Consider the following 18,397-nt stretch of genomic DNA (forward strand, 5'->3'; position numbering starts at 1 on the left):
AAAAAAACAGACTACGGTTTGCAACTGCACATGGGGACAAAGATCATAATTTCTGGAGAAATGAAACAAAATAGGACTGTTTGGCCATAATAACCATCGTTATAGAGGAAAAAGGGGGAGGCTTGCAAGCCGAAGTACACCATCCCAATCGTGAAGCACGAGGGTGGCAGCATCATGTTGTGGGGGTGCTTTGCTGCAGGAGGGACTGGTGCACTTCACAAAATAAGTGGAATCATGAGGAAGGAAAATCATTTGGATATCTTGAAGCAGCATCTTAAGACATCAGTAAGGAAGTTGAAGCTTGGTCACAAATGGGTCTTCCAAATGGACAATGACTCCAAGCATACTTACAAAGTTGTGGCAAAATGGTTTAGGGACAACAAAGTCAAGGTCAAGAGTGGCCATCACAAAGCCCTGACCTCATCCTATAGAAAATGTGTGGGCAGAACAGAAAAAGCGTGTGAGCAAGAAGGCCTACAAACCTGACTCAGTTACAGCAGCTCTGTCAGGAGGAATGGGACAATATTCACCCAACTTATTGTGGGAAGCTTGTGGAAGTTAATCAATTTAAAGGCAATGCCAACCAAATACCAATTGAGTGAATATGTAAACTTCTGACCCACTGGGAATGTGATGAATTCTCTCTACTATTATTCTGGCATTTCACATTCTTAAAATAAAATGGTGATCCTAACTGACCTAAGACAGGCAATTTTTACTATGATTAAATGTCAGGAATTGTGAAAAACTGAGTTTAAATGTATTTGGCTAAGGTGTATGTAAACTTCTGACTGCAACTTTATAAAAGCAACATATATCATTAATAAGAAAGGGCTAGAAGCATTTTATATGGTGAGCTACCAAGTGACTAGAACAGGCAAGCCACATACTATTGTGGAGGACTTGATTATTCCGGCTACCGCAGATATGGCTGGGACAATGCTGGGGGAAAAGGCCAACAAAAAATATACAGACAATGCCTTCAAACAACACTGTTTTACGACTCATCAGTGAAATGGCAGGAGATGTTTTGAAACAATTACTGTTTCGCATACAAGCCAGTGAATTCTATGCGTTACAGCTGGATGAGATAACAGACTTGGCGGGCCTGGCACAGCTCAGCCTGATATATGTCCATTATATTTATGGGGGGTCAATTCAGGAAGACAAATGAATTCAAGCTTACGGACAATGTAAAATGTGATTATAGCGAAGCACTTGAGTGAGCTGGGTGCACAATTACGCCAGTACTTTCCTGAAATAGATGACACAAACAACTGGATTTGTTATCCCTTTCATGCCCTGCTTCCAGTCCACTTACCGATATCTGAACAAGAGAGCCTCATCGAAATTGCAACAAGTGGTTCTGTGAAAATTGAATTTAATCAGAAGCCACTGCCAGATTTCTGGGTAGGGCTGCACTCAGAATATCCTGCCAGCTGTGTCACTAGAGATTCTGGGTTTGAGTCCAGGCTCTGTAGCAGCCGGCTTCCCACTGGCTTCCCACTGGCCGGGTTGTGACAAAAACTCACACTCATTCTTATGTTTAATAAATGTATCATATAGTGTGTGTGTGGCAGGTTTACAATGATGGCAAAAAAACAACATTAGAGAGTGCACTGACCCTGGTGCTAGAGGGGGTACGCAGTTGGAGGTTGAATGTTTGAAGGGGTACTGGACTATAACAAGTTTGGGAACCACTGCTCTACTGAGATTTACTGTCAAGGCTCAGGTCTGGCAGAATCTGTACAGAAGATCTAGGTGCTGCTGTAGGTTCTCTCTCGCTCTATGCACGAGCGTAAGTGCTTATTATGGCGAGATCACAGAGGTGAAATGCCTCTAATGTGTCCTGCATAGTGTACATAAACTAATACCGTGAGAGGTAGGCTACCGCAGGCTATACAACACCGCAGGACGATTTGCTCTTGAATGTCACCTAGTTCTCATCGGTAACTTCCGGCAAACATCGCAGGGTTTCGACGACATCGGTATGAAATGGCAGAAACTGCCTCTGTGTCACGGACTCAAAGATTAGGCTACGTAGTACACATGTATTTTGCAGACCCAGGCCTGCCAGTGGAAGGAAACGCAGTGGATTCAGAGGTTGTCCTACTAAGCAAAAAAATAATATAATATCTTCAAACATTCTGCTGTATATTTCAACGGAAGACCAGAAACCGCGGTTTGACAGTTTTGGAATTTCTAACGCGTTCTTTTGGAGTAGGGTGAGTTCGATATTAAACCATTATAAGACATGTTATTGTTAGCAGTGGGGGGAGGGTATTAGCACTGATGGGTTGCAAAGAACACAGAAAATACATGAAATAACTGCAATTAGCTAGTTGGACCATATTGTCAAGTTTTGGCTTTTAAAGACATGCACCGCAGAAAAGAAAGATGGCTATTAGGATATTCTCAAACGCGCAAGACAGGCTACAAAATGCGCTAACGTTACATTTTAAGACTCTTTAACTACCTGCTAACAGCTAGTGCTACATTGTAACAACGACCTAACGTTAAGGATCTTCGCGGCATATAGGCTACTGACAACATCAACGGCGTGGTTACATTTGCCATGCTATATTTTGATTTGTAACATCACCATCATTTCTAAAATGAATAAGAAACACAAGCCCACCATTCGGTCATAAATGGGCTTTTGACAATTAGCCTACCACCAATGGACTAGTATAAACTTGTGAGTGCAAGTTAACTTATTGCCTGCTGCTAGTGCGTCAAGTCGATTTCTATTAAACAAGTGAGAGGTGTATAGCTGCAATTTGTCTACATTTCATCCAATATACCTAAGAATAGCAGAATAATGAATAGACGATATTATGGTCACATAGACAACCATCTATTATAATAAGAACGCTATTTATCATGTAAATATGGTTAAATCATATCTTAATTTGACTATCTATTCAAGTAAAGATTCATACAATTTCGGTGATGTTTAGTGTCGCATGTTGTTTTTAAATTATTTTTGGACACCTTCATTAACCATTCCAGGTGTCATATAGAATAATGACCTCCGTAACAGATGAAGCCAGAGGCGTTTGGCACATTGCTTCTAATGCTGATGTCTGCTCTCAGTGGTGATAGGCTTCAGTGTCTTCATTAGCTGGTGAATCCCAGAAAAACACATAGATAATGTGAAGTCATATTAATTTAGGTTAGATGTAGACCCCAGTTGGGCATTGCTGTATGAAAGAGAGTCATGGATGGCCCTGAATGGTTTGACAGCTGGTTTGAAAGCTGAACAACTCATTTTCATGTTCAGCTTTCTTCCAGTTATGCATTTAATTTATTCCTTGAAAATGAAATGGCCCCCATTTTACTGAAATGCCCCACACCGTGAACGTGTGATTAGTGAGAGACCTTGAAACAGCATCAGATGATGTAGCGTGACGACATGCTTCATCGCTATGGTTCTCTGCCTCCCTCTGATCGCATATTCTCTCAGATTCTCTGTGATTTGAAGCAGCACTCATCTAAGTTTCACATCTAAAGACCAACTGACATGTCATACAAATGCTCACATTCCAGTGATAATGTGGCGGGAAAAAAATTGTCATGTTGTTTTAATAAAATTACAAGCATATCATTAAAATTAATCCGACTGTATTGCTATGGTCATCCTGTTGTCCACACCGCCATTCATTCTGCTCCAGAGCACACAATTGGATGGAGCGACTGCATGGAAACCATTTCATTTTGAATTTGGGAAAGCATTCTGTTCAGGCTTCTCCAAACCCTGTTTTAGTCCCTCCATCTCATAGCAGGGCTTCAGGCCGTTGACATGCCTTTCAACCGGGATGAAAAAACCCTGCTGAACGCCCCTTCATGTGGAAAAGGGGAAGGGGGTGGCTGTATAGGAGTATGGAGGTCAAGTCATGGTCTGTTGACCGTGCAGCCATCAGCCAGTGAAAATGTCCTCAGCACAAATGTTCTAGATTTGACTAATGATTTCTTCTTCTAGCTCCTTATCAAATTCAGCGCTCCCTCCCGCTCTCCTTTTCTCTCTCTGCCTCAATACTTCCTTCCATTTGCCTGAACAATGAGTCTTAAATATACATTTCTGCATGCTCAAATGGACTTCGGACAGTGGTACTAGTCCTTCTTGTTGGGATAGCTGTGGGATTTCTCTATAAGCTAGTGATGAACTTTTCTAGCGCTGGCCAATATCTCGCCCGAACAATCATCTAAAGACATTGTGTTTGTTTTGCATTTTCTATGTTAAAATCGAGCCCAGACGACTCGTTACTATTGTGGCAAGGAAACAAAACACGAAGTGGATTTAACTTCTTTAGCAAAACAGCCCTAATGTTAGAAATGAACATACTTTTAGTGTCATCCAGAGTCACATTTATTTATTTTCCCTGCCTTTCCACACAGTATTTTACATTCAGCAGGTTTTTAAAGGACCAGAGTGTGGTCTGCTTTGTTTTAATTTTTGCCATGGAAACGTATTGCGACACTGGTATCTACACAGCCCTATTTCAAATGCTCGCAAAGCACTGCCACAAACCCCAGGAAATGCCTCTCTGTTTTCTGATATTGGAGATGTTTTTAAAGCTGTAGAAGCAGGATGTATGCAATGGATTTTTTGAGCTGAAGGTTTAGCCAGCTTAGGCTAACACAATTGTGGCTGAAACATTGGTCCCTGTTTAGACCACAATTGATTGGTGGTACCAGACAGTTTGCTGGGCTGATGTTTTGCTCTGCTGTGCTCTGGTTTTACATTTTTGAAAGCTGTGATCCAAATCCTGGAATGAATTTGTACAGTATATTGATTTATGATGGGATATAAAATACCAGCTAATCCTATAAACCCAGAACTATAATGTGTTGTAATGCATTTAAACCTTTTTATATTAACTGTATGTGTAACGCAGTATACCCTCGCTAGCCTAGATGACCCAAATGTCATCGCTATTGAGGGAGGACTTGATTTCTCTCATATACTGAATCATTTCCCCTCATGAATTTTGACACTCAATGCAGCCTCTGTCAATCGTACTCCCATAGATTGACAGCTATGGCTTGGAAGGTCCAGGTAATAAGCTGATAATATGCTAATTGCTTTTTTTTTATCTTTCTGTTTCTTCTCCCTCTGTCTTAGGTCTTGAGACAGAAGTCCCACTTGGATGCCCAAAATCGGAATAATCATGAATCGGAATAAGCGTGAAAAGGAGTATTACAGTTTAGATGTCGGGGATTCCACTTTTACGGTTTTGAAGCGCTACCAGAATTTAAGACCCATAGGCTCCGGAGCACAAGGGATTGTCTGGTGAGTAGATGGAGCTGTGAATTGGAAAGGAAAAGAGATGCCCAATGCTCATTTTCCAGTGGCTATGTTAGAACTGTGTGTGTTACTCTGGGAAATAACATCTCGTCTGAATCATACTATAAAATATCACAATTTGCCAGCTATTTGAAATGGTATTGGAAGTCAATGTGATTCATACGTTATTAGCTGCGGTAGGTTGAAATGGCATTGGAAGTCAATGTGATTCATACGTTATTAGCTGCGGTAGGTTGAAATGGCATTGGAAGTCAATATGATACGTTATTAGCTGCTGTAGGTTGAAATGGCATTGGAAGTCAATATGATACGTTATTAGCTGCGGTAGGTTGAAATGGCATTGGAAGTCAATGTGATTAATACGTTATTAGCTGCTGTAGGTTGAAATGGCATTGGAAGTCAATGTGATTAATACGTTATTAGCTGCGGTAGGTTGAAATGGCATTGGAAGTCAATGTGATTAATACGTTATTAGCTGCGGTAGGTTGAAATGGCATTGGAAGTCAATATGATACGTTATTAGCTGCTGTAAGTTGAAATGGCATTGGAAGTCAATATGATACGTTATTAGCTGCTGTAGGTTGAAATGACATTGGAAGTCAATATGATACGTTATTAGCTGCTGTAGGTTGAAATGGCATTGGAAGTCAATATGATACGTTATTAGCTGCTGTAAGTTGAAATGGCATTGGAAGTCAATATGATACGTTATTAGCTGCTGTAGGTTGAAATGGCATTGGAAGTCAATATGATACGTTATTAGCTGCTGTAGGTTGAAATGACATTGGAAGTCAATATGATACGTTATTAGCTGCTGTAGGTTGAAATGGCATTGGAAGTCAATATGATACGTTATTAGCTGCTGTAAGTTGAAATGGCATTGGAAGTCAATATGATACGTTATTAGCTGCTGTAGGTTGAAATGGCATTGGAAGTCAATATGATACGTTATTAGCTGCTGTAGGTTGAAATGACATTGGAAGTCAATATGATACGTTATTAGCTGCTGTAGGTTGAAATGACATTGGAAGTCAATATGATACGTTATTAGCTGCTGTAGGTTGAAATGGCATTGGAAGTCAATATGATACGTTATTAGCTGCTGTAGGTTGAAATGGCATTGGAAGTCAATATGATACGTTATTAGCTGCGGTAGGTTGAAATGGCATTGGAAGTCAATATGATACGTTATTAGCTGCTGTAGGTTGAAATTACATTGGAAGTCAATATGATACGTTATTAGCTGCTGTAGGTTGAAATGGCATTGGAAGTCAATGTGATTCATACGTTGTTAGCTGCGGTAGGTTGAAATGGCATTGGAAGTCAATATGATACGTTATTAGCTGCTGTAGGTTGAAATGGCATTGGAAGTCAATATGATACGTTATTAGCTGCTGTAGGTTGAAATGACATTGGAAGTCAATATGATACGTTATTAGCTGCTGTAGGTTGAAATGGCATTGGAAGTCAATATGATACGTTATTAGCTGCTGTAGGTTGAAATGGCATTGGAAGTCAATATGATACGTTATTAGCTGCTGTAGGTTGAAATGACATTGGAAGTCAATATGATACATTATTAGCTGCTGTAGGTTGAAATGGCATTGGAAGTCAATATGATATGTTATTAGCTGCTTTAAGTTTGTTTATATGCTATATGTTTGCCATTGTTCCAGTATTACACTTCAATCATTTGGATTCTGATTTTGATCTAGGATGTGGGAAATAAGGAACAAAACTCATCTTTCATTAAAACATATATATATTTAATGCCTTCTAGCCTTCTTCAGATGCATCATAAAGTATGGACGTACATTTGTATTTCTGTGTTTCCAGCTCAGCGTATGACCACAACCTTGAACGAAATGTGGCAATTAAAAAACTCAGCCGGCCTTTCCAGAACCAGACCCATGCCAAAAGAGCTTACAGAGAACTGGTGCTCATGAAATGTGTCAACCATAAGAACGTAAGCCATTTACCTCTCTGAATCTGTGTGTCTGATAGAAAACAGGAACAGCAAGTAGAAAAGGGAGTTGTCCCAAATTATTGAATAGAAAGTTGTTTCTCTTGTACAATTGAACCAAAATGTAAGATCATCACAGATCATTCTCGAATGTTGCGATCCTCTTGCAGCTCTTATATGAATTCTTGATGTTTCCCTTTTTCTAAAATGTCATTGTCTATTTGATGTGGTGTTATTCATTTTCGGAAGAACCCTTCTGTAGTTTTAGCGCGCCCTTAGGCAGCATATTGTCAGCATGAAATGCAATGTTCCTACATACGCTGCTCACAGAACTATGATGCACTGATGCATCTTATATCTCCACAGATCATTGGCCTATTAAATGTATTCACGCCACAGAAGACGCTGGAAGAATTTCAAGATGTGTAAGTAACATTCATTGTCGCCTTTGCTTATAAAATCAATAAGGATAAATTGCAATACTGTATAATCTCTGTTCCCTGGTAGACTGTAGTGCTGAAATGCCCAAAAGTATATTTTGGATGTGTTTTTTTTTTTGTACAGTGTAGTGGGGACCAGGGTCTATTGTGGGATAACTGAAGGGTTAGTACATTGTAGTGCATGGGAGGAAATGTGATTCATTCTCAGAGCGGAGGGAGGTACTTTGAGAATCTCTGTCTTTCTGATTTGGATCTAAAAAGAAAAATGAACATCATGGCTGGGGGGTAAACAGCCTGTTTCACTATGACGGAGGAGCAGCCCACTCCTGTGTGCGTGTATGTATCCTGCAGCATCACACAATAGAATACATTTGAGTCATTTATGAAGTCATTTACGATGCTTTATTAAGTAGTGTAATAGACCAGGGTTTTTCAAACTATTCTTGCCAAGGCAAACCAGTGACCGAGGGACCACCATCATATCTTAGCAAAAAAAAAAGGAATCACATCTTGTCTTATCATTGGGTGAATGATAATGACAAGTAATCAACATTTTAAAATGAATAGATTTGGGCGACAGTTATTATTTTGACCTCCCCACAGTTTATTGGAAGAGGAAGTGTAACTTGCAGTTTTTAATCTACACAGTTTGGCATCAAGCTGAGAAACACTTTAGCAGTTTTAAGATAATTTCCTGCAATTCTATGTATTTTGCCATGGCTAATGCTGTGTTCCTCTGCTCAAACATTATAACAAAATCAATGGACGTGTGGCCTGAATGACCGTGAACATTTTTTTTATTTTATTCTCCCTGACTGTCTAGCTGTTATTTGATTGTTAGTTTTCAAAGAGCGCATTATTTATATATATACACACTACCGTTTAGAAGTTTAGGGTCAGAAATTAGACATTTCCTTGTTTTCCATGAAAACATACATGAAATGGGTTGCAAAATGAATAGGAAATATAGTCAAGACGTTGACAAGGTTATAAATATTGATTTTTAATTTAATTTAAATAATAATTGTATCCTTCAAACTTTGCTTTCGTCAAAGAATCCTCCGACAATTACAGCCTTGCAGACCTTTGGCAGTCTAGTTGCCAATTAGTTGTGGTAATCTGAAGAGATTTCACCTCGTGCTTCCTGAAGCACCTCCCACAAGTTGGATTGGCTTGATGGGCACTTCTTACGTACCCTACGGTCAGGCTGCTCCCACAACAGCTCAATTGAGACCCAGTGACTGTGCTGGCCACTCCATTATAGACAGAATACCAGCTCACTGCTTCTTCCCTAAATATTTATTGCATAGTTTGGAGCTGTACTTTGGGGCGGCAGGGTAGCCTAGTGGTTAGAGCGTTGGACTAGTAACCGAAAGGTTTCATGTTCAAATCCCCGAGCTGTCGTTCTGCCCCTGAACAGGCCGTCATTGAAAATAAGAATTTGTTCTTAACTGACTTGCCTAGTTAAATAAAGGTAAAATTAAAAAATGGTCCTGTTGTTGGAGGAAATTGGCTCCAATTAAGCGCCGTCCACAGGGTATGGCGTTGCAAAATGGAGTGATAGCCTTCCTTCTTCAAGATCCCTGTACAAATCTCCCACTTTACCACAACCAAAGCACCCCCAGACCATCACATTGCCTCCACCATGCTTGACAGATGGCATCTCTTCCAGCATCTTTTCATTTTTATGCATCTTTATGCATCTTTATGCATTTTATGCATGAATGTTCTTCTTTGAGATCTGAACACCTCAAACTTAGATTTGTCTGTCCAGTGTCTGTGTTCTTTTGCCCATCTTAATCTTTAATTTTATTGGCCAGTCTGAGATATGGCTTTTTCTTTGCAACCATGCAAAGAAAAAGGCCAGCATCCCGAGTCACCTCTTCACTTTTGAGGTTGAGACCAGTGTTTTGCGGGTACTATTTGATGAAGCTGCCAGTTGAGGACTTGTGAGAAGTCTGTTTCTCAAACTAGACACTCTAATGTATTTGTCCTCTTGCTCAGTTATGCACCGGGGCCTCCCACTCCTCTTTCTATTCTGGTTAGCTGTTCTGTGAAGGGAGTAGTACACAGCGTTGTATGAGATCTACAGTTTCTTTGCAATTTCTCGCATGGAATAGCTTTCATTTCTCAGAACAAGAATAGACTGACGAGTTTCAGAATAAAGGTGATTGTTTCTGGCCATTTTGAGCCTGTAATCGAACCCACAAATGCTGATGCTCCAGATACTCAACTAGTCTAATGGTTACAGTCTGAAGCCCTGGTGTGTGAGTGAGAGCACGAGATGTGTGCACTCTGCTCATATTCTTTCATGTGTGTGGTTGTATCTGTGTGCGTCTGCCTGTGTATGCATACGTTTGTGAGTGTATACGTGTGCACTGCACACCTTTCTGTGTAATGTCATCCACCCTCCCTTCTCCTCTGTATCCGTCCCCAGGTATATTGTGATGGAGCTGATGGATGCCAACCTGTGCCAGGTGATTCAGATGGAGCTGGACCACGAGCGGCTGTCCTATCTGCTCTACCAGATGCTGTGTGGCATCAAGCACCTTCACGCCGCGGGCATCATACACAGGGTGGGCACACACCACCACACCTTGCCTGGCCAAGCAACCTTAATATGACCCAGTCCTCCTGTGTATTCCTAAAGTTGTCCCTTCTCTTACAATGCATTCACCTTTGGAGAATAAAATAAATAATAATTAATTTCATTGGCCTGGTGTGAATGATACTTAAGCATCGGTAGAGAGTTATCCATCTCAAAAGCGTATCCCCCTCCTGTCCCCCAACCTCAGGATCTGAAACCTAGCAACATTGTGGTAAAGTCTGACTGCACGCTGAAGATCCTGGACTTTGGATTGGCCAGGACAGCAGCCACGGGACTCCTGATGACCCCGTACGTGGTGACCCGCTACTATCGCGCCCCTGAAGTCATATTGGGCATGGGTTACCAGGCCAACGGTGAGTGAGTGACCGAGGGACCGGCCAATTGGAGCTGTGTGTGCTGCAGAACGCTGTTTGTCGCATGCCCCGCCCACAAGGTCCTGAGACACACCCACCTTCACAGCCACACCCCCCTCCCGTGTCAGTGTCGCAGTCAGAGGGGTAGGTGGCACGCCTGGCTATGCGTTGTGGGTTCCTTTCCTGCTGCGTAGAGAGCCAGTGCACAGCAGGTGTAGTGCTTGTGTTTTCTAGGAGGCTGGCCAGAGAGGGCGCAGCTGTACTAGATGTCAGTGTGATCCAGTCCCTAGTTTGGCTTGCCTTTAGCAATTAACGTTTACTACAAGAATGTGCAGATGTGATGGGGCTTGATATCTCCGAATCATTGGACTCGCTGCGATAAAATTCAAAGATTAAATACGAGGGAAAAAACTGCCTGAAAATATGGGCATCCCTGCAGTGTCTAAAAACGACCCAAACTTTCCTGCTGACTTGTTGCTTTGCCTTTCTTCTTCTCCTTCTTTCTATGCTACACATATTTAGTGGATATATGGGCTGTGGGCTGCATTATGGCAGAAATGGTTCGCCACAAAATCCTTTTTCCAGGAAGGGATTGTATCCTTGCGCTGCTTGAAGCAGTTCAGTTCTGCATTTGAAAAAAATTTAAAGAGTTTATTTTTGAAGGCTTGTTACAATGGATTGTGGAGATCATGTCAAAGAACAACTGTCAAAATTCTATTTCTCTTCTGATATGCCTGACACCTCCACCCCCCCCCCCCCACACACACCTTCCCTCTACCCCCCAAAGCACCCAGTGCTGTAGCTTGATGCACTTCCGACTTATGCAACAAGCTCCTGAAATAGAATTCGACAGTGTTTTGCGCTTTCATTTTTTACCAACACAATTGCAAAACATACCCTTTTTAAATCATATTGTTTGATGTTCTTCTTCAAAGATAAGCAGCCATTTTGGCAGAGAATAAGAAATGGACCCTGTCCTAACAGAATATCTAATATCAATGATTGACTGGTCAATCTTTTATCAATGATCAAAAATTGGCCTTTGTCTATTAAACTGATAGTAAAAAATCTTGAGGGTTTTATGTATTTCTGCTGTCATAAAACAGTTTCTTTCTGCAGGCCTCAAGTGTCAGTGTCTTGCTAGCCGAAAGCCAATGCTATGTGGCCAATGTAAAAAAAGAAAGCCAATGCTATGTGGCCAATGTAAAAAAAGAAAGCCAATTTAGGCAGTTCTTTGGCCCACTTCCACTTTGTTTAATAGTATGCCAGATAGTGAAGCAAAAAACCCTCACCTTATCATGATGCACTGCCTAGTCGGACACTGACAGAGGTTTGACATGAGAGTTGGCATGCCTTCATTTTCTTTGTTTGTATTCACACACATCACCTTGTCTGCATCGTAATTACTTCCTTGTTTTATGATTTTTCATATGATTTTTTTTTGGATTGCTTTGAGTTCTGCATGCTAATTTGGTTGTCATTCCATTTTTCAGTTGATGTCTGGTCTATTGGCTGCATCATGGCAGAAATGGTCCGAGGTAGTGTGTTGTTCCCAGGCACAGATCGTATCCTTCCCTGGACCCTCGTCGTCCCTCCATTGTGTGTGTGTGAATATTTGTGTGTGTGTGTATACAAATGTGTTTGTTGTGTGTGTGTCTGGTGGTCAGCGTATCGTACTGCATTTGTATGTTATTCATTTAGCAGATGCTCTTAACCAGAGCGAGTTACAGGATCGATTAGGGTTAAGTCCCTTGCTCAAGAGCACATCGACAGATTTTTCACCTAGTCTGCTTAGGGATTTGAAACCAGCGACATTTCACTCCATCCAAATTACTTTCCACTGGGTATATGTGAAAGGGTTTGTACCTGTCGGCGGCCATTTCAACTCAAGGGAAAAGTGTTCTGATCACTTCACCTCCATTACACAGTCCCACGCCGAGACTGTTTTCAGTCTTCTTTGTGTCCGTCTCACTGGAGAAGAGGCGATCGAACAGCTTTCCCTTGGTTCCTCAATCACAGTCGTTCTACAAATGTCTGTAATCCTCCTCCTTTATCCCAACTACAAGCACAAAACCAATATCCCGCCTCTGAAAAGCCCTGTGCAGCATTTTTCTTACATGTTGGAACGTCAGATATTGATCAGTGGAACAAGGTGATCGAGCAGCTGGGGACTCCAAGTCAGGAGTTCCTGATGAAGCTCAACCAGTCAGTGAGGACTTACGTGGAAAACAGACCCCGCTATGCCGGCTATACCTTCGAGAAGCTCTTCCCCGACGTCCTCTTCCCAGCCGACTCGGAGCACAACAAACTGAAAGGTAAGCGGGGAGAGCACACGCCCCTGGGGGACACCCCAAGCATGGAAACTGCAGTATGGTGTGTCATTGTGAGATGCAAAATGTCTCATACATGTCTGTATGACTAGAATATCCCATATATAGTAGTCCGTTTGCTGAATATAAGTATATTATGTGCCTAACACTGTCTCTGAAATTGGAAATTCCACAGAAAGTAGTCTGATCATGAATAGTATTTTATGTAGTGGTTTGAAGCCTTACTCTGCTTTGATTCGGATCATGTTTGACTAAGGGACTCTATTCTGGCCCACTACACTCATTTATAAGCACAGTGAATGTCAGCCGAGGGAATGAAAGGGGAATTTGCTCACGCCATTAATTTCTCTATTTGTCTCAATTGTCTTGCAGCAAGTCAAGCCAGAGACCTATTATCGAAGATGCTGGTAATAGATGCATCCAAACGGATCTCTGTGAGCGAGGCTCTCCAGCACCCCTACATCAACGTGTGGTATGATCCAACTGAAGTGGAGGCGGTAAGCACTTACTGGCCCATTATGTGGGCGTGGAGGGGTGGTTCTTGTGTTAATGACCTACTCTTACGTTAGATAATAACATGACTCTTCATATCTACTGTGTGTGTTTTTTATGCATGCATATGCCTCGAAATACACATTGAGTGGTGATTCACAATAAGAGGGAACGTCAAAACAGCCACACGCAAAATGATGAAAGCCCTGTGAGTTTGCCTGCCTGGGAAAAGCTTAGCCCGGATCAGATCATAAAACTCCCTGACTGTTTAAGCAGGGGCTCTGGATTTGACATCCATTGACAGCCAGGTCGTCATCACCGAGAGTGCACTTGCCGTTTTCCCTCTGTCAACCAATCAGACCCCGGCTACCGTAAAGTGCGGGGGTGGAGAATGAGATGTTGCACTCCACTCAGTCACTCGCATGCAAGCATTCCTCACAACTGACAAAATCGGCCTTGAGACGTGTAGATTTGGCTGCAGTGCAGCGCCTTGCGCAAATGTATCAAATTTGATTGTGACTCAGCCAAGTGAAAAGAAGGCCAACAGTCCCCATGTCACCCCACTTAAAGTACACTGTGCCCTGTCCTGTTCCTCTTGCAGCCCCCACCACTGATCACAGACAAGCAGCTGGATGAGAGGGAGCACACGGTGGAGGAGTGGAAAGGTACAGTAGAGAGCGAGAGAAGCCATTTTCCTTACCCAATCTTTGATTCATACACTTTGAGCATGTTTACATTTTCCACTATGTTACATTACAATTGCACATTATTCTACTAAGAATCTACATCTCAAGATGTTCTTGTGGGACATTCAATCTTAATATTTGAGTTTTATGCAGGTTTTGCCCTTTGTCTGTCTGTCCTAAAAAAAATGCCTGTCTAAAGTGAGATGTGTTTATGGTGCATCCTACCCCTCCCTATCTGTCTAATCTAAACCTGGTCTGGTGATCTAACCCTGCTTCCTCTGGGAGCGTGATAATGACGACAGGGCATTCACACCCGAGTCTAGCAGAGCCCTGTTTATTGGCTCTATTCTCAAGTGTGGACTCCCGTGTCATATCATGCTAGCAATGTTCCTGTCTGTCATGTTCTTCTTAGGTTTATGTCTCATGTTTAGGGTTGCAAAATTCTTGAGATTCACAGGTTTTCCAGAAATTCCAGTTGGAAGATACCTAAATAGCCTGCTTGTTCCCTCCTAATTCCAGGAATCTGTTTTGGTGTAGTTACCAGAAGTTCAACTGTAGTCACTCTTTTTACTAAATCTTGAGATTCATTGCAGATTTGATATACATGGAGGTCCAGGACTGGGAGGAGAGAACGAAGAATGGAGTGATCCGGGGACAGCCAGCGTCTTTAGGTTAGTTTAGAGGGTTTTCTCCAAGGGCAACCTAGCACTCAAACTCTGATAGTTATACTCTATAACTAGGGCACAGAGTTGTTCCTGGTCAGGTCTTATGGTCAGAGAAATCTCCTGGCTCTAGAGTACTATGTGTGGGAGCAACAAATTGAGACTGGCACGGTCTCTCTGCCCGTAGTTGGCTTCTGTTCCCGTTCTTAATGAAGAACCTTTCCTCTTTCTGCCTAACCAGAAGTGGTTTAAGTCTGACTTGATACCCCCTATCTGTTTCTCCATACATGTAGCACAGGTGCAGCAGTGAGCAGCAGCTTCCAGCAGCACACTTCTGCGTCGTCCTCGTCCGCCAACGATGTGTCCTCCATGTCCACCGACCCCACCCTGGCCTCGGACACAGACAGCAGCCTGGAGACGGCCTCTAACACGGACCAGCTGGGCTGCTGCAGATGACCATCACCCTGCCCTGGTCCCTGTCCCACCAGTCCCTCCGCTTGTCTTCAATGGTGTAGAGTTTAGGCCAGTTTCGATGTTTGTTTGTTTGTTTGTTTGTAAAAAAAGAAAACAGTTTAAAAAAAACAACATTTTTTCCTTAAAGTACTACTACAGAGTCATTTTTATTACATTTTATTAATATTTTTTAGTCCAGGCTGTAATATCAATTTATTTTTAACCTAGGAACTTCATGATTTCACTACGCTGCAGTTTTGGCCAATGGTGATAGTTTGAGAACGTCTGTAAAAGAGTTTTACATGCTTTCATTTTGTATCTTTGTTTTTAGTTTAATCTACTTCTATTTAAGCTACTGCTGTTTCAACTGGCCATATCAATGTAGCTTGTACAGATTTTATGGTGAATATATTTTTTTCAAATTTAGTTTGCAGTGAGCCATTCTAACCATCATTTAAATGATACATTTATGATTTTAGTACTCCCCTTCTGAATAGTACTATTTCTTTGTCTATTCTAATCTCTTTCATATAGAATATTGTTTAATGCATATCCATTGGGTTGGATTTTGAGATATACTTTAGATTTATTTGTAAAAAAACAAACAAAAAAAACAGTTTTCCTTGTGAGTCACTACCTCCTTGAAAAAACAAAACAGTTTATCAAACCGCTTTCTTTTTTTCTTTTCTCATTAGTTTAGTCTTAAAATATCTCAAAATGCTGTTAGATTCCTGAACCATTTTCTCTTTTGGTAAGAGAAGACATTTTAGTATTTATTTTTTGTTGTTGAATTTTTGTCTGAATTTTCTTTTCCAATGTTATGGGTGTTACAGTATATGACGGAAATGGCGCAGATAGGCCCAGAAAGGAAACTAAGGAGCGTTTGATCATTTTCTTTGTTTGTCAGTGCTGAAGGCACTGCTTCCTCTGCACTGGTCAGTTATTCTCCAGTGATTCTTTTCTACAGCCCCACTGTCAAAGAAAGAGTAAACCTATGTTGAACGCTAGGACTGAGAAACGTGGCGGTATGCCGAAGAGCTTTGTGCGAAATAGGATGTTACTAGCTAGAATACATGACTTGAGACGGTTGAAGGTACATGAAGAATGTGTTTCGATTGAGTCCAGAACGGGGACGTAAAAGAGAGGGCTTGTGTATGTGGTGATGTTGGTTGTCTTTGGAGGGATGGACATTCTGCAGGCTTAAAGCGCAGAAACAAACTATTTAAAGAAACAAGGTTCCTAATCTGTGCTCATGTTATTCATGTAATATAAGTGTGCAGGCAGTTTGCAGTATATTGAACATTTGAAATTGGAAAATGAGTGTACAATACGTAAGTAATAAGCTGGATCTCAGAGAAGATAATTGGCTGAACCCTTTGCAGAACTTGTACGTATGCATGCACTAAGTAAATGTCACCCTATGCTTAGTACATCACACAATAGCTACAGAACCACCTCAAAACCCAAGTGAATCAGTGATTCTGAACTGTATGCAATAATGGTGTCCTTTGTGTTTTTTTAAATGTTTAATTTAGCTTTTTAAAAGGAAAAAGTGCCTGTAGTTTGTCAAGCATTCATTCCTGAGTATCTCGGATGAGTAGTCCTGTTGTGTCGAGGTCAATAACGGTTCCTGATAATGACTACAGTAGTTTCCACAAATAAGTCAAATCACATTTGAGGCGTTTATCATTAATGTGTTGTACATTTTCTTGGAATTGGTAAGTCTCCAACTTTACGGTCAATGTTCTGTCAAGAGGATGATGTATGCTTCTGATTATTTTAGCTCATACATTTGACATTTCTTCAAAAAGGGGGCAGTTTTATCAAAGTAGGTCTTTCATCAAAGTAAAATACGTTTAAAAAATTACAATGGTAGGTGCGTATGGTTTGCGGCTTTACTTTGCATAATGAGAATGTGCTTGATGATTTTAGGAGGGAAATTATCATACTGTTTTGCCTCATTTCCTCAATATTAAGCCAAATGTATTTGCGCTGAATGGTGGCTGTGGCAGTGTAGCTGTTATGCGGTGGCGTTGAAGAATGCCTGTGCTAAATTATGGAGTTTCAGAATGTAAATTACCATGTAGTGTGTTGTTGAATGGTCGATGGGGAAGGTATGCAGAATAACAGCCAATCACATGTAACCATTATTATAGTAGCTGTGTTTATAATTCATAATTATGATGACTTTTTTTGTTATTTTAAGTGCTCTTCTGTTTCTTAACCCAGCATTATTAGGGACACATTCAGAATGGTTTGACTTTCTGTGGCTTTTTGCTTTTCTATCTCTCAAAATTGTAATTGTGATTTTTAAGTAGGCTTTGATGAACTACCTCACACTCAATTTCTACCAGTTCTTGGATTCCTAGTTGCCCACATGATTAGCTATCGAAGACATGTGAATACAGATTCCGTTATTTATTTATTTGAAAGTGTAATATTGTCAATGTTAGGAAACTTCTAGTTGTGTACGGTGTGTACTTCACCTAGATGTAAAGAGAATTGTTTATGTAAATGTCACCCCCCCCCCTCTTTTCCCCTCTTGTTTTTACAGTTCATGTGCAATACCTTCTGCAAATTATGCTAGTAGTAAACTAAGTGATGGATCTAGCCTGTTACTTTGTATTTTTCTGAAGGTAGAGAAATGTTTGGTACTGTCAATCCATGTTTTCCTTTTTTTATGAATTAGGATGATTCCTTGTGACTTTTAATCTATGATGTTACGTAATCAGTCCTAAACCAGTCCTTAATCTATGGCCAGAGGCGGTTATATCATACATGGCCAATAGATTTTGATTGGGATAAGGCCAAATAATGATAAAGGAAAAAATGTTAAAGATAAGTAATGCCTAAAAACAAACTCATATATATATATGGTGCTGGTTTGTTATGCAACTAGTTAAACATTTCTGGCTCTGCATCCTGACCGCAGCCAGTGAAAAGTACACTACTGGAATAAAAACACTGGGATCTGATGATGCCAACTTAAAAAAACAAACATGTACTGCAAATAAAAGAAACAAAATTTGACTCATGCATTTGTAGGTCTTTCTTTTGAGCTTGATCTTAATATGTGGTATAATGTGTTGGAATTGTGAGTAA

General features: G+C 41.0%; 1 protein-coding gene across 4 annotated transcripts; it reads left to right on the top strand.

Moving 5' to 3' along the window:
* The first annotated feature begins 1,962 nt into the window (after positions 1–1,962).
* Positions 1,963–18,325, top strand: LOC110491440 (mitogen-activated protein kinase 8). 4 transcript variants are annotated; one of them, XM_090202030.1, is made up of 12 exons: positions 1,963–2,225; positions 5,126–5,293; positions 7,145–7,274; positions 7,638–7,696; positions 10,149–10,287; positions 10,507–10,672; positions 11,195–11,266; positions 12,805–12,987; positions 13,375–13,499; positions 14,096–14,159; positions 14,774–14,851; positions 15,136–18,325. In XM_090202030.1, the coding sequence occupies exons 2-12, from the start codon at positions 5,151–5,153 to the stop codon at positions 15,150–15,152; spliced, it is 1,176 nt and encodes a 391-aa protein (XP_090058156.1). In that variant the 5' UTR covers positions 1,963–2,225; positions 5,126–5,150; the 3' UTR covers positions 15,153–18,325. The 4 variants fall into 4 exon arrangements, with proteins under 4 accessions (XP_090058156.1, XP_021420571.3, XP_021420573.3 ...); XM_021564896.3 differs by having other exon boundaries at positions 1,967–2,225; positions 15,141–18,325; XM_021564898.3 differs by lacking the exon at positions 11,195–11,266 and adding an exon at positions 12,166–12,237 and having other exon boundaries at positions 1,967–2,225.
* Positions 18,326–18,397: the final 72 nt, after the last annotated feature.

The sequence above is a fragment of the Oncorhynchus mykiss genome, chromosome 16, assembly GCF_057628025.1.
Source record: "Oncorhynchus mykiss isolate SJ-2025 chromosome 16, ASM5762802v1, whole genome shotgun sequence".
Taxonomy (NCBI): Eukaryota; Metazoa; Chordata; class Actinopteri; order Salmoniformes; family Salmonidae; genus Oncorhynchus; species Oncorhynchus mykiss.

Coding starts and splice junctions, on each gene's coding strand:
- LOC110491440 (XM_021564896.3), top strand. CDS start 5,151: ATGCCCAAAATCGGAATAATCATGAATCGGAATAAGCGTGAAAAGGAG. Junction 5,294..7,144: donor GGAGCACAAGGGATTGTCTG/GTGAGTAGATGG, acceptor CTGTGTTTCCAG/CTCAGCGTATGACCACAACC. Junction 10,673..11,194: donor CATGGGTTACCAGGCCAACG/GTGAGTGAGTGA, acceptor ACACATATTTAG/TGGATATATGGGCTGTGGGC.